Source organism: Euprymna scolopes, chromosome 36 (assembly GCF_053919585.1).
Source record: "Euprymna scolopes isolate OS-2025 chromosome 36, ASM5391958v1, whole genome shotgun sequence".
In the NCBI taxonomy this organism is placed as follows: Eukaryota; Metazoa; Mollusca; class Cephalopoda; order Sepiida; family Sepiolidae; genus Euprymna; species Euprymna scolopes.
Genome location: NC_136517.1, coordinates 52,853,292 through 52,878,152, shown reverse-complemented (window position 1 = coordinate 52,878,152; position 24,861 = coordinate 52,853,292). Strand labels below are relative to the sequence as shown.

General features: G+C 36.5%; 1 protein-coding gene across 3 annotated transcripts in view; it reads left to right on the top strand.

Annotated features, from left to right (window-relative positions):
- The window catches only part of LOC145260482 (organic cation transporter protein-like), a 127,807-nt gene that overhangs the window by 73,978 nt on the left and 28,968 nt on the right, over positions 1-24,861 (top strand). For all 3 annotated transcript variants that reach the window (XM_080118589.1, XM_080118590.1, XM_080118591.1), the window contains 2 exons: positions 14,513-14,647; positions 19,161-19,246. In XM_080118589.1, the coding sequence (XP_079974715.1) occupies positions 14,513-14,647; positions 19,161-19,246 (221 nt within the window). The remainder of the gene's footprint in view (positions 1-14,512; positions 14,648-19,160; positions 19,247-24,861) is intronic.

Genomic DNA, 24,861 nt, shown 5'->3' with positions numbered 1-24,861 from the left:
GCCGGAATGTCTCCAACTGAAGTATATCTGAAGACATGTAAATATGCATATAACTTTTCTACCTAATATATTATTGTTATACCTTAACTTTCCGTGTTCTTGTTAATTATTTGTGCAGACACAACAGTGGCGACGGGAATTCAAAAAAAGACTTACGCAGGATAAAATCCATTATTAAACACAACAGTGGCCTCGAGAATTCGAAAAAAGACTTACGCGGGAAAATCCAGTATTAAACTTAACAGTGGTGTACGAAAAATACTTACTCGAGAAAGATTGAAAAAAAAAACGTACTCGAAGAAAATAAAATCTACTGTCGAACACAACAATAACATCAAGGTTTTGGAAAAAGATTTACTCGGGAATTCACTGTTAGACACAGCAATAGTATTCGAAAAATAATATGCGGAAAGTTATCACTCGAAAAAAAAAGAAAAACAAACGTGAGTAACTACAAAATTGTCGAACGAGATATTCGAACACTAGATACTTGAAAGCAAAATTCCAATAACCATTTCAAAGTGACTACGAACGTCACAGAAAAAAAGGTATTTTCGCTAGTACACCGTGAACTAATTTATGCAAATTGCCTTGAAGGAGAAAAGTGATTTTTTCCGCTGTACCAAGAAAGGATTTTTTTATAAGAATTCTTGTATGTAATCAAAACTTAACGGATTAAGAAAAAAAAATACATTTTTTTATCCCTCAATAGAAAAAGGGAAAAAGGGAAAAAGAAAGGTTCAATGAAAAAATAATATATCGATAGAATTCGATTGACACACAAAAAAAAGCGAAATTAAAAACGGGTGTTCGTAGTTATTGTAAAAAGTGAATAAGTAAAATAGACTAATTTTTCTAATCTTTGGAAAAAAAAACAAAAACAAGATGGAGGAATTTGCTAAAATAATGGCACAGTTCATGCAGAATCAGCAGATCCTACAAAAAGAACAGCAAGCGCTACACGCAGAAAGAGACGAAAGACAAAATGAACGACTCATAAAATGACTAGAAAGGCAGGAAGAAAGGTTCGCGCAGATGCAACTTGAACAGAAAGAACTGTTAGAAAGATCAACAGCTAATTCCATACAAGAAAGTAATACAACCTTCTCCAATACAACAATTGTTAACAGCATAGATGTGTTCACATACCTACCGGAAGAGGATAAAACTTTTAATGCATACTTCAAGAGGTATGAAGATATTTTCGAGACAGACTGCGAAAACTGGCCAAATGGAAAGAAAGTAAGTTTATTACTTCGAAAGCTTGGTACCAGTGAACATTGTACATTTGTTGATTTCATATTGCCAAGGAGAACGAATCAGTTAGATTTCGCTGAGACCGTAAAGCTTCTTAAGGGGTTATTCGGACCGAACATGTTTCTTTTCCACAAGAGATGGTCATGTGTGAATCTTAAGAAAACTGATGAGCAGGACTACCTGACATACGCGCCAGTAGTAAACAAAAACTGCGACAACTTCAAATTATCAGAACTCACGGTGGACGATTTCAAATGCTTATCTTTGCACAGGGTCTAGTATCCACAAAAAAATCAGAGATCCGAAGACGCGTTCTCTCAAAATTAGAGACAGAACAAGGCCTGACATTGCAGAAATTAGCAGAAGATTGCCAAAGGACAGTATCACTAAAAAAAGATCCAGGGATATAGAAGAAGCAAGAGTGGCGTACATTAGGAAGATTAAAAAACCTTTCAGAAACTCAGGACAAAGAAATTTTGAGACTAGTCAAAATTTAAAAAAATACTCAAATTATAAATAGTCAAATTATAATAACTACAGAAAACGAAATTACGATAATAATCACAGGAATTATAAAAAAAAATACAGTATCAGGTAATAATTGCAGAAAATGTGATGAAAAACATTTGGAAAAGGATTGTCGTTACAAAAATATCAGGTGCTACAATTGCGATAAAGTTGTACACCAAAAGAGAACAAACGACAAAGGGAAAAATAATTTACGAAAATATGTATCAGTAAATATTTTCGACAAACAAGTGAAATTTCAGATTAACTCTAGGCCGAATTTGTCGTTAATAAACGTCAACATTTGGAGAAAGCTGGGTAAACCGACTCTTCAAAAATCAAGTAAAGGTGCACGAACAGTGACAGGAGACGAAATAAAATTTGAAGGAGAGGTCATCCTGCCCATTAATTTAAATGGCACGACGAAGAAATTGAAAATCTTCGTAATTAAAGAAAGCAAGAACTTACTGGGAATTGACTGGATTGAAAAATTCAATCTTTGGTATAAACCAATGAACGCTTTTTGTTGAAAAATAACCAGTTGCACCCCAACATCAGAAAATATTAAAAACGATCTAAAAAAGAAATTCCCAGAAATATTTACTACTGGACTGGGAAGATGCAATAAATTTAAGGCTTCGTTCGAGCTAAAAAAGGATGCAATACCGGTGTTTAAGAAAAAAAAAACGGAACGTACCGTTCGCCGGTTTAGACAAAAGAAATAACGAGCTAGATAGACTAAAAAAAAACAGGCATCTTATCGAAAATCCAAACTAGTGTCTGGGCAGCCCCTACGATGTACGTAAAAAAAAAGTCGGAACAAATTCGAGTCTGTGCAGACTTTTCTACGGGCCTAAACGATGAATTAAAAGACCACCACTACCCCTGAGGAGATATTTGCCAGACTAAATGGTGGCAATTTTTTCAAAAATAGATCTGTCCGACGCCTATTTACAAATTCCGATGGAAGAAGAATGCTCAAAGATATGCATTAACACGCACAAAGGGTTGTTCAAATACAACCGTCTACCCTTCGGGATCAAAGTTGCACCGGCGATTTTCCAACAAACAATGGATACAATGCTGAACGGAATAGATTGTGCTTGTGCATACCTGGATGACATAATCATCAGGAGCGCGTCCATAAGTGAACCCCAAGAGCATCTAAAAGAAGTATTCACAAGAATAAATGAATACGGATTCAAGGTGAAAGAAAACAAATGCGAATTTTGTTTAGACGAAATCAAATATTTAGGGCTAATAATAAATAAAGACTGTCGACGCCCAGACCTGGAAAGAGCGACAGCAATTAAAAACATGCCGGCACCACATAACATGACGACTCTACAGAACTTCTTAAGTCTCGCAAACTACTACCAAGTATTTATCAAAGGAATGCACGACCTAAGAGCTCCGCTTAAAGAGTTATTAAAGAAAGAAACACCATGGATATGGACAAAATAATGTCAAGACGCATTTGAGAAAATTAAAAAGACGCTGACGTCCGATCTATTTTTAACCTATTACGACCCAAAATTAGAAATAAGTGTTGCGAGCGACGCGAGCTGCTCGTGTGGTATAGGAGCATGTATACAGCATATCTTGCCAGATGGATCGAAGAAACCTATAGCTCACGCCTCAAAGACACTACTTCCGGCAGAAAAGGCTTACTCTCAAATAGAAAAAGAGGGGTTAAGCATTATTTTCGCAGTGACGAAATTCCACTTTTACCTGTACGGGGGCCACTTTATACGGGAAACAGATCACAAGCCCCTAGTGACAATCTTCGGCTCAAAAAAGGGCTTGCCAGTATATACGGCAAATCGCCTACTCCATTGGGGTACGATCTTGCTAAATTATGACTTTCAAATAAAACATCTTGGTTCGGAAAAATAGGTCATGCGGATGACCTGTCAAGGCTTATACCGAAAATGGAGGAAACCCTTGAAGAGTCATTAATTGCAGCTATACGTTCCAATCATGAGGGAAAAAAACATGGTGGCGAATATTATAAAAGAATTACCAGTCACGGCCTGAAGTAAAGCGTTTCAAGAACCCGACGACAAATAACACAATAAGTTTTCTGCATGAAATATTTGCACGTTTTGGTGTGCCAGACATTATAGTCACAGATAACGGAACACAATTTAGATCAGGTGATTTCAAGGCCTATTGTGACACTTTTCAGGTAAAACATAACTACACCACCGTTCCACCCTAGATCAAATGGATTAGCGGAAAGGTTCGTAGACACGATAAAGCGTGCACTTTGAAAATCAATAGGGACCCCGACGGATAAAGCATTACAACAATTCCTGCAAATATACAGGATAACTAAGAACCCAAATACACCGTCGAAACTATCGCCAGCAGAATTAATGTTTGCTAGAAAAATAAAATCACCATTTGATAAAGTAATACCAAAGCAAGCAATCGTCCATCAAACTACCCACACATCACGTAAAAGGTTTAAACCTGGTGATCGTGTATATTTTAAATGTATGAAAAATGATATTTTATATTGGGAGTTTGGTACGGTAGATAAACGTATCGGCGACTTTGTCTACATGAGAAAACGTCCAAAAGGGATAATACACAAAAGACATCAAAATCAATTGAGAAAACGTCATATAAAAGACAATGAACATGACAAACCTGATGAAAAGGAAGATCCAATTGATATACTATACGAAGTGTTTGATATCGAACCACCACAAACCATGCCCGAACCGAGAAGATCGGGAAAGAAACGAAAGTTTACAGACCCAATTATAATAAACCCCAAGAGAAAAAGATATTGAAATCTACACGACTTCAAATCTTGGGAGGGTGGTGTTGTGGAGACGCCCACTAATTAACATAGGTGGGTGAGTGAGATATATAAAGGTATCAATCACCAATACCGGGCGGAGTTCTGCAACGACCGCCAAATAGGCAAGACGCCTATGTTGCCTCCAGTAAGACATGCAACACGCCACCTGCCAGAATATCTCCAACTGAAGTATATCTGAAGACATGTAAATATGTATATAACTTTTCTGCCTAATATATTATTGTTATACCTTTACTTTCCGTGTTCTTGTAAATTATTTGTGCAGACACAACAATAAGCAATTATATTTTTGAATAAAATTTAATTGATAATAAATGAAACACTCAGTTTTGTTGTTGGTGGTGATTTATTTATTTTCTTTTTCACTCCTATTCAATCCAAAGAGGGCAGACTGCCATTTTCTCATATTTTAATTTTGTGAGAAATGAATTTTTATTTTAGTAAAGAGCTATATTTGGAATTTCGTTAGTTTACTTAATAATGCAATTTCATGTACGACATATATACTATAACGTGCATATAATTTGAGATCTTACTGGGATATTCAACGTTGTTTATATACTTGTAGTTTCGTTCGGTTTTAATCTTCGGGCATTTCGTCTGTTTAATAAATAAACAAATTTTTTATAAGATTTAAATTTATTTTCAAATCATACTCCAAATCTGAATTTCGAATCATTTGTACCCATCGTTTCATTCCTGGATTACATAATATGTACTATGATGCGCGTATTATTTCACCTTTTACCGAGATATTTCCCAGTAGGATAAGTGTCATTCTCTCGTAGGCTAGTCTCTTCCTCAGATCAGGTGTTTGATATGACTTGGGAGGCTTCTACTTGACTTCAGTCGTTGATTCGTTTGTTCACGTCCATGAAAAAAGGCGTTAATCATTAAATAATAAGCATAGGTATTGTGTGAGTTGGACGGTTTATTAAGTAAAATTGCTAACGCTATCTGAATATCATTTCTTGAATCAAATTCTGCAGAGAACATAAATTTTGTGTAGGTCAATCACGGACAACCTGTTACGTAAAATTGTTATCGCTATTATCATTGGCAAATTTCCAATGATAGTTGGGTTTTTAATACTATGAAGATTACAAGAGTTTTGTTCCTTGAATCATGTGAGAAGTTACCTCCACTTGTCTGGGTTTGTGATAACGTATATTTCTGGGTGATGCGTATATAAAACGAGTGACTGTGTGTCACTCGCCCTCCCCATATCTGATCATATAGATAAAAGCAGACCTCTCTCTGTCTTCTCGCTCTCTCTTCTCTCTCTCTCTCTCTCTCTCTCTGTCTTCTCTCTCTCTGTCTCTCTATGTATTCTTTCTCTGTCTCTCTCCCTCTGTCCGTCTCTCTCTCTATTACATGTTAATTAATTAATTGATTTATTATTTTGTCAACCGTCGATATGACTTCCAATACGAATGTTGTTTGAAACAAGCAAAGTATTTTTTAATTTAATTCATAATTAACTAACAAAAGTTATTAACTAAAACTAATAAATTCATTAACCTACAGTTATAACGAAGGATAGTTGAAAATATGAGGACAGAAAAAGAAAGAAAAAGAAACTCAGTAGATAGGCTAGGCAGGTGCATATGAGAAATATCCGAGGAAAAAAGCAAATTATCATGTTTTGATACAGACTTTATTATAAAAAAAAAAACAGAAAATGTAGAGAGATAGAAAGATAGAATTCAACACTGAATCTATGCTGCTAATTTTGTTTTGCGTTTATTAAAGACATTGTTATTGTTTTTTTTTCTGTGTACACATGAAAAGTGCCCCGAAATCTCGTTCTAAAGAAAGGAACTGTTTACATAAAAATGTTCAGAATGAATGCCGATTAACCTATATCTAGAACAGCCAAATCTGAAAATATGTTAAGAATAAAATGGACAGTATGTCGTCAATCAAAATTTAGTAGAAAAACATGTTGCATGATGAACTAAATAAAACAAAGATTGTGCTGTTTGACATTCATTGGTTTGCATGTCAATGAATTAGCTGCCATAAAAAAAACGCTATAAAAACATCGTATGCAAGATGACTGACGAGTAATTAGCAGCAAATAGAGAAAAACCAATTTAAAATGTCATGAGCATGCTATGAATTATCTGTAATTTCATTTCATATCTTGTCGCTCCATCTCTTCAACCAACGGCGCGCGGTTTCATTACCAACACTGAGGTATTCGTCCGTGCAGTTGGGCCCCAGTGGGCAAGATGTTAAAATGTGCTCGATGGTCTGAACTTGGGCACCACAGGGGCATTCAGCAGTTGTAGAGTAACCCCACATGAGGAGGTTGTCGCCAGTTTTTGCAACTTTTGCCCTTGCCCTATTCAGAGTGACCCACTCCGAACGGGACAGGTGTGTGCCAGGTGGTAAGGTTTCACTGGGCTCTTGCAGTGCTATATTTGTAGACTGAGGGTCTACCTCTCTCCACATCTGCAGCCGGTAAGAGGATGTAGGAGTGTCCGGTAGTTCCTCCACTGTGGCAAAGCTTCACCGGGACACAAGTCGTCTAGCCACCTCCGAATAGCCATAAAGAGGGTGTCTGGGGTTTTCGAGTTGTTTAGATTAGATTGATTTCGCCAGAAATGTAAAGTTGATGCGACGGATGTGAAAATTCGTAGTGAAATGGAGATATTAAAATACGATTCGGGTTGGACTATGAAAAGCGTCGTCGTCGTCGTCGTCGTCGTGAAATGGAGATATTAAAATACGATTCAGGTTGGACTTTTGAGAGGTGCGTTCTTAAGTTATGAAGAAGATCCTATCACAATTTGAGCCAGACTTTTATAGAATTAGTGTTGTTGTGTAGTGTGAACCAGCTGTGTATAGCGGAGTAGGGTAAGCTAGCTGTATCTAGCCGTTTATTGAGTGCTAGATATGTCTAGCCATGTAGGGAGTGCTAGAAATATACAACCATGTAGTGAGTGCTAGATATATCTAACCAGGTACTGAGTGCTAGGTGTGTCTAACCATGTAGTGAGTGCTAGATATATCTAGCCATGTAGTGAGTGCTAGATATATCTAGCCATGTAGTGAGTGCTAGATATATCTAACCATGTAGTGAGTTCTAGATATATCTAGCCGTGTAGTGAGTGCTAGATATATCTAGCCATGTAGTGAGTGCTAGATATATCTAACCGTGTAGTGAGTGCTAGATATATCTAACCATGTAGTGAGTGCTAGATATATCTAGCCGTGTAGTGAGTGCTAGATATATTTAACCATGTAGTGAGTGCTAGATATATCTAACCATGTAGTGAGTGCTAGATATATCTAGCCATGTAGTGAGTGCTAGATATATCTAGCCATGTAGTGAGTGTTAGATATATCTAGCCATGTAGTGAGTGCTAGATATATCTAACCGTGTAGTGAGTGCTAGATATATCTAACCGTGTAGTGAGTGCTAGATATATCTAACCATGTAGTGAGTGCTAGATATATCTAACCATGTAGTGAGGGCTAGATATATCTAGCCATGTAGTGAGTGCTAGATATATCTAGCCATGTAGTGAGTGCTAGATATATCTAACCATGTAGTGAGTGTTAGATATATCTAGCCATGTAGTGAGTGCTAGAGATATCTAACCATGTAGTGAGTGTTAGATATATTTAGCCATGTAGTGATTGCTTGATATATCTAGCACTGTAGTGAGTTCCAGATATATCTTACCATGTAGTGAGTGCTAGATATATCTAGCCATGTTGTGAGTGCTAGATATATCTAACCATGTAGTGAGTGTTAGATATATCTAGCCATGTAGTGAGTGCTAGATATATCTAACCATGTAGTGAGTGTTAGATATATTTAGCCATGTAGTGATTGCTTGATATATCTAGCACTGTAGTGAGTTCCAGATATATCTTACCATGTAGTGAGTGCTAGATATATCTAGCCATGTAGTGAGTGCTAGATATATCTAGCCATGTAGTGAGTGCTAGATATATCTAACCATGTAGTGAGTGTTAGATATATCTAGCCATGTAGTGAGTGCTAGATATATCTAACCATGTAGTGAGTGTTAGATATATTTAGCCATGTAGTGATTGCTTGATATATCTAGCACTGTAGTGAGTTCCAGATATATCTTACCATGTAGTGAGTGCTAGATATATCTAGCCATGTTGTGAGTGCTAGATATATCTAACCATGTAGTGAGTGCTAAGTTTATCTAACCGTGTAGAAAATACTAGATGTGCATAGCCGTTTAGCGAGTGCTAGCTTTGTTTAGCCTTGTATAAAGAACTAGTTGTGCTTAGACGTCCTGTGGATGTGAGTGCTGTTCTGGGCCCGGGTTTATGTGAGATGATGCTTAAGGATCATGGGTGTGTGTGTGTGTGTGGTTTGATATTCATTGATTTGTATATCAATTAATTAGCTGCCTTAAAACGTCGTTATAAAAATACCATAGATGAAAGGACGATGAAATGTTTGGCAGCAAACAGAACAATCCATTTCCATAGCGTTGAGCCCTTGGAGGGGCATTAACCATCTACAACTTTGTAGATGCTTTTGTGGCGAAGAGTTCTTTTTCTCAGGATGAGTTTGCTAGTCCCACGGCCAGCCTTCCCAGAAGTTACATACAGCACGTATACTTCCTAAATAGTCACTGGCAAGGCTCAATCTTGCTTAACTTCAGTGATCTGGCGAGAACCAGTGTGTCAACGTGATTGTGTTGTACATCAAATAGAACAAGACAATTGTAAAATGTCGTGAGCATGCTGTCGATCCTTTTTTCCAACGAGATTACAGGTTGTTTAGATTTTAGAAATTATATTCTAGGTTTCATAGTATATTCTATTAAATGAGCAACACATCACCACGCTAAAGAGGATTTAGAGGACGCCGCTGGTATTAATGATTAAAATATTCAAACAATTATTTGTATCATATCAGTCCTATTTAAGTCTGCCAATTTATTGTTAAACTATTCACAATTTGTTGTTTACTAGTTATTAATTAGACCAAACATATTAGATAGACATACAATTACTGTGAGTTGTGCTAAATTTAGCTCGAAAAAATTGTACAAAATATCACCCTTATTTTTATAACGTACTCAGGTTCGCCATGAAAATGACGTGCGGAGTTAACATTTTAAGCCGTGACGTAGGCGTGACGTCACACGGCGATTGCAAATACAGGCACATACATCGAAAGGAAAGGCGAGAAGAAGCAAAAAGAAAAAAACGCGTAGCAATTGGCAAGTTACGTTCGACGTGCTACGCGAGGCTTCTCTCTCCTACTATCCTTCTTGAGCGTCGAACTTTGTGCAAATTGTCGTCATGCCAGCTGTGTTGGGTGCATGAAATGAACGAAATAAAGACATTTTTCCTTCAGCGAGAAAAAAGTTTGTGCCTAGGTGTTATTTTCTTTGCGAGTTTCCAAACTCAACATGAAGTCCATGTTAACAGTTACTACTCTATTACATTTTAATAATTAGATTATCTAATTAATCCCTAAAGCTGACGAACCCAGAAAAAGAACAGACGCTGCATTTTATCCTCCCCCCCCCGCTAAATTATACTAAATATTAGCGTCGACACGATTAATCGGAATCGGGAATTGAAAAAATCGGAACTTTTGGGGATATCGGAATCGAAAAATTTTCTGCCTATTTTCCGTGCCAAAACCGATTATTTTTATTATTTTATTTATTTTTTTTTGTTTGTTTAAAACTAAAAATTTCCATTGATAGTACTAATTATGAAATGATGAATATTTATTGATTTGAAACTATTAGTAATTCCCCAGACCTTCCTCAATATTTGAAGACAACCAGGTCAAGTACTTGTGCAGAATTCAGCGACCCATAGTTATCTTAAAATTGTTCCATATTCTTTTTAATCCATAATTCGTGGTGGTATCGAATTAATGTCTTTCTGGCTTATTTAATAATGTATATTTACATTTTTTTATTTTTCTCTTTTAGTCAAGATCAAGAGCTATATTCAACAGCGAGTGAGAGATGGAAGGGCAGTAAGGGTCGATGTTAACCATAATAAATCTTTGGTTTCTACGTTGCGGTAATTCTCTAAACCAATTAAGTATTTCTTCAGAGGATTAAAATAATTTATTGAATATTTTAAATTTCATGCTAGGTAGAGCTCGGTCTTAAATCCTTCTATTAATTATATTTGTATCAAGAATACAGAAAGAAACTCAATCTAATAGAAGAGTTGTTATTAATATACGTATTTCAGAAATAGTAGACTTGCACAGAGACATCTAACACGTTATTGGATAGTGTTTCGTGGCAGTTACAGCGTACAGAATCATGATATTTACTGTTCCATATCTTTACCGTCTCTGTGCATAAACATCTCACAGAAGAGATGTAGCGAGTTTGTATTTGCTTTATCATTATTTTCATGGCCGGGGCTGAGCAGGACAACAACACGTTTCATGTTTGTTCTGTTCGGTTTTCGTAGGGCAAAGAGGAAGAAAAATCTCCTCTTGGCGCAAATCACGTGAATTCCGACTTCCGTTCTTAGGTCCCCCCTCCTTTGTGCACGCCCTTCTTTCAATACTCCCTTCACTATCTAACAGTATTTCTGTCACATATTTTTGCTAATGCACTTTTCGCTAATTATACAACTGTGTTTGTCTTGATTTTTTGCCGGCCTGCAATGCTAAAACACTAGCGACAAAGGATTCTAGACATACATTGCTAAAACATTGGCAACAAAGTATACGAGATTTACATTTCCACAACATTGGCGGCAAGGGTTCGTGAATTACACCCGTGTCGCACACACTGAAAGCGGAGATTAGAAAATTTCAACCTATAATGTTCAAGACAAGGTACGCAAATTAATTCAGTCCAACATTTTTTTCGAACGTATGTCGTATGACAGCAATTAATTTGAATTGATCAAGAACACGAAAATAAAGCAGACGCAAGTTCCACACAAACGCGCGTGCGCGCGCACACACACGCACACACATGCGTACACACACACGCGCGCACACACACACACACGCACACACACGCACACACACACACTGGCAACAAAAACTAGTTTTTCTCTACAATCGCAATGCTAAATTTTGAAAAAAAAAAAGAAGAATTTTAGTGGTTTGCTTAGCAAGATAACAAATATTTAATTATACTAAACTTAAAGCAAAAAACCAACAAGATTAAAAAAGACTAATAAATAAAATAAACAGACATGTACTTTTTCTTTCGTTAACGAGAAACAAATTAAATAAATTGTGTATGGACTTGTTTTTTGTTTGTACAAGGAGGTTGATTTAGCCAAGCCTTTTTAATAAAAAATATAACAACTACGAACCATATATATATATATATATATATATATATATATATATATATGAACAAATGATTAATAAAACATGTTAAAAAAAAACATCTTGAAAAAGAGTTAAAAACATATTTAATTTTATTTGTTCATATTATAAACTCTATTTCCTTTTCGGTTTTATTGAGATTACTTTACTTGTAAATATTAACTCTTTAATATTTATACTATATTTTAAGTTTACCATTTTGATTACCTTGGTAAACTTATAACATATAATCATCCACAGATAGGCTGGTTTGTTGTATCACAGCTCTTCAGTGCGACTAGACTAGCGCTCATCTCGGACCAGAGTTCGAACTTACAGCTATCAAGTTGATGGTCGGGCGTAACCTATGGGATCGATACCCGCAAACGACCTCCTCAAATATTTATTTATATAAACATTTGACCGACGCTATTCATAATGCTCGATTTGTTTATTTACAAACAAAGAGCATTGCATTACACCAAGCAAGCAGCGAGTAAAATCGTTTACGACAGTAGTCTACCCAAGTCGAGGAGGGGGGCTAAATAGACATGCAAATAGACTATTCGCTGTATCACAACACTGCAGTGCAGCTAGACTAGCACCCACCCCGAACCAGAGTTCGAATCTACAAGCATCAAATTGATAGTTTAAACAGGTGCATTTTCAGGCAGAAGAAGCACACTATCAAAAAATATAAATAGAAAAAATTGAGTTGCAGAAAAAGATTGAAGCAGAAAAATAGAACAAATAAAATATTGAAATAAAATTGAAACAGAAAAATTGGAATTATAGAAAGAATATTTTGCACAAAATAAAAGATTTCAGGTGTTCAATTAGACTTCAAAAGCAACAGGGGAAATTATTCAAATTATCATGAATGGTACAAACTAAAGTGGGTTCTCTCAGAATACAGTTTCTAAACAATACCATTGAGACTTTCAACTTCTATTCGGAAAATGTAGTTACTTTTGCTTCTTACTCCACGCATTATGAAAGGGTATATAATTTAGATTGTAAAAATGTTCTGCAAATCTCACAGCTGAAACTTTTCCATCCAGTCTGAACCGAAAAGATTAACCGAATTTTTCAAAACAAAGACTTTTAGCTTTAAGGTTTTCCCATGAAATATGACTGTCGTTATAAGCTTGCCTTTGAATTTGTTTTGCTCTCCGTTTATTTTATGGGGCTTTGTTAATCTATAATATAAATTTCACTTGTCTGTTTAAATGTATGTATGTATTATGTATGTATGTATGTTTCCTAATGGATCCTAACAAGATCGGTATCATTTTGAAACTCGACATCTCGGACGGCAAATATCGAAAGATTGTCCCCAAAAATTAATTCCTTCACTCTAAACTCGGCCGTTTTGTACAAGGAGGGTATTTTTTTCGTCGACATTTTAGCAGGTCATCGTCACCGTTGGATTGATTTCGATTACGTGATGGAGACATCGGCTCTTGACTTCCGGTCGCGTCATGGAGACATCGGCTAAGACGTCAGATTTTCTTTCACTTTCTTTTCTGCCTTCGCGTCACGGATTCGAGCCTGCCTGCCTACTACTACTTTTTCTTTTTTTTTGCTCAACACACACCTCCAAACACCCGGGCAACGCCGGACACCCAGGCTAGTTTTCAATAAAGTTGCCTTGCCGGTTTTCTTCAATGTGGGGAAATTAATAATTGATAAATCAGAACCTGTGTCGAATTGTATTTTTAAGGGTTTTTTTTTACATTTTAAATTAAGTCAACTTTCTACCATTCTCAATTTCAATTTCGTTGGATTTGGAGATTCTGATAAAACTCTTCCTCATTTTATTTATTCATTTATTTATTTTTATTTTTGTTTGTTTTTTTTAATTTTCTTCCTTTGAATATTTTAACGCTGGGTATGGGGCAGCCAAACCAGCTGCCAACATTGCCCTGCCTTTTATTGAAACCAGCTGAGAGCTTTTTTTTTTAGAATCCTCATTGTTCCCTTAAGTGCAATTGTCTGGATCTCTTTTGCACTTGGTTCACCAGGAATATTAGTTTGGTAGGACTTCAGGTTCTTCTTCATAAGCCCTGTGGCACCTATAATAACTGCTATGATTGATATCTCTCTAAGATTCAAGTTTCTTTTCATATCATACATTAGACCTTGATATTTGGTCTGTTTCTCCCCTTTTCCGCACTTTTTTTCATGAATACGTACTTTTATGGTCTAGGTGATCACATCTAATGCGTTTCATAGTTTTTAAGGGCCAATCTCTGTATCGCTGCATCTGTCTGCAACCGAAGCACGGTTAAGACTATTTTTCTTTTGACTATCAGATTTTACTGGTGATGTCATATTTTCTTGTTGTGTATTTTTCGTAGTGACTGTTTCAGTTGTAAAATTGTTAATAAACCATTTAATTTGTACAGAATCGTTTTCTTCATATTTATATCTTAACACGCACAAACCATTTCTCAATAATTGTCATCATGAATTGATAACCAACGCGCATATATAATAAATTCAATTTATCAACATGTGCGTTGATGACTATGACGAAATATTCAAACTCTCGAATATATATATTTTCCAGTCTATTATGTTGCTTTTATTTTGAATAACAGGCTTGTAATTAACTCGTCCTATAACAGTATTTACATGATTTCTGAAGATCTGTCCGGAAATATGTACCTCAATTTTTTCTTGCTGGCCATGATGGAATCAACCGCAGCCGCAATCTATTGTATAGGAATAAAAAGGCAAGTTTTTTTTTGTTTTGTTTTTTAATCTTTTGTGTATGTGTGTTTCTCGTCACTGCTTTACTAACACATTGTTATCATTTTATTTACTAACTAGCCTGGGTGCCCGGCGTTGCCCGAGTGTTTAGAGGTGTGCATTGAGCAAAAAAAAAAAAAAAAAGTGGTCGTAGGCAGACGTACCGCGAAGGAGGCAAAAAGTCTGAAAAAAACGCGACGTTTTTGCTGTTGCGTCTGTCGCCAAACTAGGAGTGGCGAAGGTTTAAATTAAGGCTAGTCAATTGAAAAGAGGGGATGACTTTCGAAAATATCAGCGAAAAACAGCGACTCTTCCTCCTAGAAAAGTACCCAGTTGAGGGTGATGGAATTAATGTTTTTGGCGCAATGTTTGGGTATTTGTTGTCCGAAGGGTCGCGCTTCAAAACGATACCGATCTCGTGAAAATCCGTCACATCTGTCGAAAGTTTTATACATACATACATACATACATACATACATACATACATACATACATATATTTAAACAGACAGGTGAGATTTATATTAGAGATAATCGATTGTTCGCTGCAATATAAAAATGCAATAGCTTAGAGTATTGAAACTTATCTTTTAAATGTCCTATCTAAAATCCATTAGAATGCATTTCGATTTCTTCGTAAACAAGTCATCTTTCGGTAGTTTAAACAAGAACGAATTGCTTCATGATTCTTCGAACTTTGAAATCGAAATGTTATATTTGTGATTTTTTGGAGTGAGGGTTGTTAATTATTTGGATTATTCGAACTACTGTTCTCATCTTTATTGTTATTCTCAAAATACTTCAATCGATTTGACCTCTGACCCTTTTTGGGTGCATCTTGCCAAACTTGCGATCTTTTTGTCGAACTCGAGAATCTCTACAGAATTTCGAACAACCTTTTAATTTATCCATGGCAACATTGGATATACGGCACAATCACGTTGACACACCGGTTCCCGTTAGATCACCGAAGTTAAGCGACGTTAAGCCTGACCAATACTAAAATGGGTAACCATTTGGTAATATCAGGTGATGTATGTGCTTGCCACCAGGCTATTCTTGCCCAAGACACGCTGCATGAAATAATGCAGCATCCTCACGACTCCGGAGGGTTTAGAGACTCATCATCCAGTGTTTGATGTATGCAGGGCAATGCCGAAGGGTGTGTTGGTCGATGATTATGATTGTTATAATATTTGAAAAAAATAGAATGTCAGAAAGAATGTTATCATAGCGAAATAAATATTTTCAGATAAAACTATTTGGTGTTAAAAAGTTTTACTGTAAAAGAATGTTAGAATGCAAACAATAATTTTAAGATAGGTCTGACCTCTACAGTCTGACGTAGTCTGACGTAGTCTGACGTAGAGACACTTAAGATGGCGTGCATCTTGGGAGAGAGCTTGGAAAAGACATGTATCAGTGAGTAAAAAGTTGAGAGTCGGAGAGAACAGACCGAATCAGTAGCCAGAGGGAGAAAGACGATCCATGGACAGTAATAGCTCCAAGTAGTAAAAGTCTATGACCAGCGTTGCAGCTTTCCAATGGGAGGAACATTCGGTAAATAAAGCTGCTGTAAATATCACCAAGACTTCGAATTGTACGAATCTTCATTTACAGTTTTTTCGAGGATCTGTCAAATCAAGATCAAAGACGGACCAGGTATGTTTCACCATAAAACTCCAAATAAATGTTATTCGTCTTTTGTGTTGTAAAAGTATTTTTGTATATTATTGTCTCGTCATTAACTATATTTAAATGTACATACACACACAATGAATTTGAACTTAGTCATATATTTAAATGTATATACAAACACAACACACTCTAGATTAGAGATCAAAACGCTAGACGGTCATAGGCGAATACACGCATATACAGACGTTATATAGGTGACGGTGACACGTATATACAAACGTATATACACTCTCATACAATTTAACTACTAGAAGACACGCGTATACATAATATATACACTCCTCCAATGTCTTTTGGGCTGTTACCCCTTGGTTTGACAAATCCGTTTGGTGGGAATCCTTGGTTTTTGAGAAAGCTCCTTCAGGCAAAGTCTTTTGGGGCTGCTGCCCATGCCACCATGTCGTACGAGCGGTACGCCTCCCGGTTTTTGGGGGGTGTTGCTCCCCCATTTGGGGATTCGTCCTTTGGAGAGCCGTCTTGCTGGGGAGTCGCTGGCATCTCTCTTCTGGCGTATGCAGTCTCCATGGTCGGCCAAAGAGGGGGTAGAGGTAAAGTCCAAAATCACGGTTTTGACTGACATGAAAATGGCGTCCGAAGTGGGGAGCCAACTTTCACACCAAAAAGAAGTGGCGCCAAAGGCGGCAAGAGGGGGATATAGAATAGTGAGAGGGAGTGGAGAGTTAATTGGAGGGAAGAGAAAAGGTGTTTCCGATCCTCCCTTGCGGGAAGATCGTAATTATCAGCTCAGATCTTCCCTCGGGGGAGGAGAGCAGAGAAAGATAGACATAGTGGGGGTTGTAGACAGAACGCTAATCCAAAAAAGAGAACAGAGCTTGTCAGTGTGTTGCGGGCACGAGAATGTGTCGCCAGAACAACATTGCCTCGCGCGAAAGAATAAATGTAGTAAGAACAGATACTACACTTGAGTTATATATTTTTATTTATGCTGAAACGTTTACAACAAAACAGTAATAAAAAAAATTAGACACAAGGCCACTCAAAAATTGGGGAAGGCGTGTCTATTGTCATCCTCGTCCCTGTACCTTAGTTAGTTTATGCTTGATCCTAGCTAAAGTTCTCATTCACCACAATACCTCAAGCACACTGGGAGTTGCCACACTACACTTTGATCTTGACCCGAAGTGTTGTAAAGTGTCATGAACTGTAACACTTACAACAAACCCTAGATTAGACGATCACAAGGCTAGACGATCCTAGATGAACACACGTGACACGTATATACAAACGTATATACATGACACGTATATACAAACGTATATACACTCTCATACAATCTAATCACTAGAACACTAGAAGATACACGTATACATAATATATTCCCGCGACAATATTACAGTAGTAACATGATCTGGTTCCTCAAAAATGTGTCTTTTAGAATTGAATTTTACTTAGTATTTTATTCGTTTTATCCTTGCAAAGACTCATGTCGTAGCGGATAAAATACTACCAAAATTCAATTCTAAGCAAAGAATATGTTGGGACAAAAATGAAAATTAAAAAATGATTCAGTTTGGCAAGATCTTTTATTCACCGACTACCTTTTGATCACAAATAGAAGGTCTTGATATAGTCATACTTCTAAAAAATGCTATTCAATAAATTTTATAACTCAGTGATTGTTTCAGAAGGTACCGATATTGCTGGGGATTGATGTATGGTGATTGGTGTTAGAACTTACTGAACACAACAAAAACAATATGGTAACGGGCAAAGAAAGGTGACTGGCGAAATTTTATATTAATTAGCAGGATCTGTGGACATTCCACAGTGGCATCTTTCATACGTAGTATATTGCTTCTATGAATGGAGACCCCGAGATATTATTGTACCTATTTACTATGCCGCCCCACGGGACAGAGTTAGACACCAGGGTCGTTTTTTAACGTGGAGAAAAGGTACAAAAATAAAAATTGTCTCAGTCGTGAAGGATTTCTCCTCCACCGAAAGAGAACAAGAAAATGAAGTGCAGCATCTGAAGAACAGATGGTATTTATTTGCTCCCCCACCGAGCAAATTAGGCACAAGGCCGATTTTTAATGTGAGGGGTGAAGGGAGGGGGAAGGGAAAAAGGGGACCAGCTCCCGAGAGGTGGGAAATGGGAGCTGGTTAATGGTCAGGCATGTGGGGTTACCCCCACATCTGGTCCTTGCTAGTCATAGCTAGTCATAGCTTGCAGCATCTGCAGAACAGATACTACACTTTAATCTTGACCAAAAGGCCAAGAACTTTTGTTAAAACTGTAAAAGTTCTTGATATAGTCATACTCCTAAAAATGCTATTCAAGAAATTCTTTAACTAGGTGATTGTTTCCGAGGGTACTGGTGTTGCTGGGAACTGATGTATGGTGATCGGTCTTAGCACTTAGGCAATCTGGTAGATGTAGTGTCAGAATATATCCAGCTATTACGTCTTATCTCCAATATCTTTATTGGAGTCTGTGACATATTTCTATTATATGGACGCCCGACACAAACGAACCCCCCACAATACCATTATACCATCTTTAGATAAAACAGAATACTACCCTTGCATCCTAGCAAGAACACCAAGAAGGTAAATTTTAGTTTCACGTACGGCCCAAAAGCGACATCATTTTTTTTTTTATTATTTAATTGTTTTTTGTTTTTTTTACATTGCCTCTTCGGTGATCGGGAAATCCTATTTATTAAAAAAGGGGATAGAAGGTGATAATATACTACAAACATTAAATTAGCGCATCATTTGCATTGGCGTTTGACCGTTTACATGAAAATAATTTTCGCTTTCATTTATTCCACAGATTTGGACACAAAATTCCTATGATTTCTTGTGAACTTCTCGGGTCTGTATCCTTGATAGCAGCATGTTTCATCGATAAATTCGGGGGTAAGTTCATTTACAATCACAATTTATATTCATTATTATATTGTAAGCATGTAAGGTAATGTAATATAAAAGCCAGGTACGTCCAAGGATGGAGTATTGTTGCCACATCTGAGCAGGAGCTGCTACAAAGACCATATCCTGCTTTGACAGAGGTCATAATAGATTTCGTAGCCTCGTAGGAGATGCCCTTTTCTCTTCCCTAAAACCTGTTTCTCACAGAAGAGATGTTACGAGTCTGTCTCTGCTTTATCGTTATTTTCATGACAAGTTCTCGTCTGAGCTCCAATTTATGCCTCTCCCCCCCCCTCGCCAAACTTTCACGAGAAACACTCATCTAGCCGAAAACACTATCAATAATTTCCACCACTCTTTATCTGTGCTTAAACCTAAATTTAGATTCCATGAACAAAGCTTCATTCTTAGAACTACATGCCTATCGAACTGTTTTTTGTTTGCCTACTTTCCAACTGACTACAATATGGTCGTCTTCAAGTCCAACGTAAACAAGTTCTTGATGAGCCGTTCCTCTTAAGTAATCCAATTTACCAAATTTACACTTCTTACGATTACTGTGATATTATCCCATTGACTACTGTTCAGTCTTTAACCCTTATCCTCGAGTGGCCTCTGGGCCTTGATATGTGGTGACTCCTCTGCAAAAAAAAAGAAAAGAAGTTAAGATATAGTTTCGAATAAGTACAGTCGAGGAATCAAGTTATCCAAGTTGTATTCAAGTCTGTATACTATGATTATTAATTTAAGTAAAAAAAAAAAAAAAATCCTGTGCAACGCCGCATAAGAGTAGCTAGTCTTCTATATAATAAAGTAAATTCAGTCATTTTGTCAACTTTGTTTATTGCTAGCGTCGTGCTGGTAAAATCAATATTGGAATCTGAGTAGCCAGTCAATTACAGCAATTACCGGTCTCTGTTCTTGAAAATTGGAATAGTAACCAACAAATTGAAATAGGAACCGAAAAAAATACAGATATGCACCGATTATGTTCATCGTGTATTTGTAATGTTGTCCGCGGACCAACACACGTTGTGTGCAATTTCAGCCGCAAAAGAGACCAAGACAAAGAATGGGAAATAACTCCAACTCGCTTGTTCTTTGTAGCAACAACATTTATTTTCTCATTCTCTCTGTACTGCTTTGATGTCCCTCACGTAATCTAGAACGGTCACCATGTCTCTCTCGAGATCTCGAACGTTATCTTGTTTTCCTAGTGATCGTTTTCTTTCTCTTTTTTGTAGCCCTTTTTCCTCACTTGTGACGTCACTTCACATCCATTTACATTCTCGCACCCGCGCTATCTTACATATTCACTTATGGTCAGTAGCCAATTAACTCACTACGTCTGTTACAAAAAAATGTTTTCTTTCATTCATACTAGTATTTGAAAACAAAAAAACAAAACTGAAACTAGGTTAAATAGTCAGTTAGCTTTTCCTTTCTACTAGGCCATTTACCAAGCGGGGTGTGTTTAGAAAATGACGAAAAGGACATTTGAATTTGTATTCTGGTGTTTTACCCCTCAGCTACAAAGTTTTGTTTGAAAATATGTACGGTTTTAGCGTTTAAATTTTAAGTGAATTGTTTTTATTGGTTTTCATTGGCGATAACAAGGCCGTTGTATTAAAATTAACTGACCTAAGTGATAAAGAGTTTTGTTCGCTTGCATGCATTACATCGCCCCTTTTTACAGAGCATGTTTATATATATATATTTAAATAAGGGGGTAGTCACCAACAATGTGTATTTTTTAACATTATTTTATTATTCCGTGTCTTGGTTTTTCATTGAGAATTCTGTTTGGACCATTGTAATAATGTTTTTAAATCATTGAAATTGTTTTCACGCGTTTCAGACGTTCTGTGAAGCGTTCTCGTCAGAAATTATTTTCAAATGTGTTGGAGATGTAAAAATGGCCTTTTCGTAGTTCATTTGAAGTGTTTCCAAGGGGTTGAGGCGTGTAAGTGTCTATTATTCATTGGCATGTTCAATTTTTATTACTCTTTTATTGGGCTTGTCGAGGCCGCTGACCTGGCTGTAGTCACTCTCTCTTTCTGCTTGTGTTTTTTTCCTTTTCCTATAGGGTAGGGGGTGTGTGTGTGCGTATATATGTATAAAGTAATAACGTTCGTGTATGTGTTTATCTGTGTGTACAACTCCCTATGATCAAAGAAATATAAAGTGTCTATAGTGTGTGTACACTTCTTCTGGTTAAGAAATATTAATGCACATTGTAGGATACTTCTGCCAAAGGAGACATTTATTTTTATGTGTAACTTCTAGATATACCATTCTTCACATCACATATACATCGACTGAGTTATGGTTATTAGCATATCACATTAAATTAAATCATTTTAAATAATTAGTTCGATTATATTACTTATTCAACATAATAGCCTCGTGAATACTGTACTATTTAAAAATATAATTTAAAATGTAATTATTTAGTTTATTTTCATTTCAGTTTATATTTTATTTAACTTGAATTTACTTATTATTATCGTAAATTTGAAACCTTTTAATTTTCAAACCAGAAAACCAAGGGGAATAACTGTGATAGTTTAATTCTTTGAGCACGTTATTAAATATTTTCTATAACAGATTTGTTTTCATTTCGAAATATTCTTCTAAGTTGAATTATTATTTTTATTTTTAATTCGGAGGTAATTTTTTTTTCTTTTCGCTTATTCTTAATTTTTACGTAACCTTTTGGTACTCATGCAGAGAGGGTCCACCCGGCTTTCTCCGGAACATGACGCCAACAGCCAGAGTAAACCGAGCGTTGCTGATGAAAGCATAACAAGAAAAGAAAAACTACCTTAAATTTTAAATTTATTAACTGTAAAGAAAAATTTTATAATAATATTTTTTGTTTTGCTTTGTTTTTGCTATATATATATATATATATATATATATATATATATATATATATATATATATTGTAAGAAATTCTCTTACTCGTTTTTGCCTATGGCAGAATGAAAGAAACTCAGAAAAAGCAACAAAGGCTCACCTTAAATCCAAGAATAATTTTATTTACAAAAGGGTAAAAGAGGAGTCCATATTGCAAAAGAGTGCCCTCTTTAGCTTCTGCCAAATGGCGGGTAGTTCTTGCCTAGAAAGGCGAAGGTAGTTGTAGTTCATGCCTTGAAAGGCGAAGGTAGTTTTCTTCTTGTGAAGATGCTGGTAGACTCGGCCGCTCGTAGAATTGGTTGAGGGTTCGCGAAATCCTTCCAGACTGTCGATACGATCAATGCACTTTGCGATCGATGATCATAAAATAATATGCCCTCTTGCGGGCAGTGATAAAGAAGTAATTAATCCGTAGAACATTTTAGCCTCCGGCTAATATCCGCATTTAAATGAGCGGAGAAATAAATGGGGTAGAACCATGCCTTAGTTCATTAGGCAGAGAGCGAGATTACGTGCGTCTGCTTGGCACGACGTCAAGTTGAAATCTGTTTTTTGAAACACAAAATTCCCGCCACTTCTGAATCCTCCACAGCAACTGGACTCTGAGTGCTCACCGAGGCACCGGAGACATAATCTTAATTCCTTCGCTCGAATAATTTTAGATTCCGAATTTGGAAATTTAGAACAAACTTTTGTCAGGTGACCATCAACCCGACACAATTTACAAAATTTATTTTTGCCATTTTTGACGAAAGACTTAGAGTTATTATTACTCTGAAAGGACTTGATTTGTTTTGGCTCCGAATTCTTCGCCACGAGGGTTCCAGCATTCAACGAACCCGACATGTTTGGTGGGAATTTTTCCCGCCTTGACGCATTCAAAGGCGACGCCATTATTATGTCTATAATGTCAAACGTATGCGTTAAAATAGACTTTTAGGAAGGAAACCGTTCACAGGATTTATTCATTATTTCTCTGCAAACACTGTTCGGAAATTTAGCGAACAGAATATGAGCTATTAATCTTCCTGAGGTGGATTTATCTGTAAGAAAATCCGTGCCAAAGGAATTATCCATTTCCGTCAGTTCAAGTTAGACTCGATGTCGGAAGAAAAATTATTTATACAACGCCCACCTCCTCTCTCGTTCATCCAATCCAAAGAAGCCGTTATACGAAACTTTTTAGCTTCTATTCGACCAACAAGACTTGAATTCGCCATGTTCGAAGAACACAACCCGAGAAAACAAAATGGCCGTTCCCACGTGGGGAAATAAAATCAACGGCGCGAAAAGGATTCTCCGACGAGAACCACTACTATCTGAAGGGGATTACGTCAACAAAATTCGAAACTCTCAATGAACAAGGAATTCAAACCCATAAGAACAGTTCAGACTGACATTCGACAACACATTTCAACAATGAATCAATTATAAATTCAAGAATCAATATATAATTGTTTCTTCATACATTGTTTAAACGATTACAATTATCGTAAAATATTTGAAAGGTATATTTTTTTTTTTTTACGAATTAAAACTTCAGTTTACAATTTACATGAAATAATTTTTTTTTTCCAATGAACTTCAGTTACAATTTATTGAAGGAATATTTATTTTCAATGAATATGTTCTTTTATGGACCATTACAATTTAATATAAGAATGAATATTCAATATATTATTTTTTCGTTAAAGCACATGGTCTTTTAAGGACCATTACAAATTAATATAAAAATGAATATAAAATATATATTTTTTTTTTAAAGGCGACATAATGAAAGGAAAAAAATCCAAAATAATGTGGGGGGGGATCGAAATCTTATGCAATAAAACGTTATTACTCATAAGAAAAGAAAATTTGAGGGGGGGGGGAAGGAATTTCTTTTGCAATAAAAACGGTGTAAGAAATTCTCTTACTCGTTTTTGCCTATGGCAGAATGAAAGAGACTCAGAAAAGCAACAAAGGCTCACCTTAAATCCAAGAATAATTTTATTTACAAAAGGGTAAAAGAGGAGTCCATATTGCAAAAGAGTGCCCTCTTTAGCTTCTGCCAAATGGCGGGTAGTTCTTGCCTAGAAAGGCGAAGGTAGTTGTAGTTCATGCCTTGAAAGGCGAAGGTAGTTTTCTTCTTGTGAAGATGCTGGTAGACTCGGCCGCTCGTAGAATTGGTTGAGGGTTCGCGAAATCCTTCCAGACTGTCGATACGATCAACGCACTTTGCGATCGATGATCATAAAATAACATACCCTATGCAGGCAAAGATAATGATGTAATTAATCCGTAGAACATTTTAGCCTCTGGCTAGTATCCGCATTTAAATGAGCGGAGAAATAAATGGGGTAGAACCATGCCTTAGTTCATTAGGCATAGAGCGAGATTACGCGCGTCTGCTTTGCTCGACGCCATATTGAAATCTTGTTTTAGAACCATGCCTTAGTTCATGGCATAGAGCGAGATTACGCGCGTCGGCTTTGCTCGATGCCAAGTTGAAATCTGTTTTTTGAAACACAAAATTCCCGCCACTTCTGAATCCTCCGCAGCAACTGGACAACGCAATACCATTGGTCGAAATAATCGCGTGATTTACAACCACGCGGTTATCGCCCTTGCATTCTGAAATTTCTAACAATATATATTTAGGCAGAGAGTGATCCGTGCTGAAATTATAACGTTATCATTTAAAA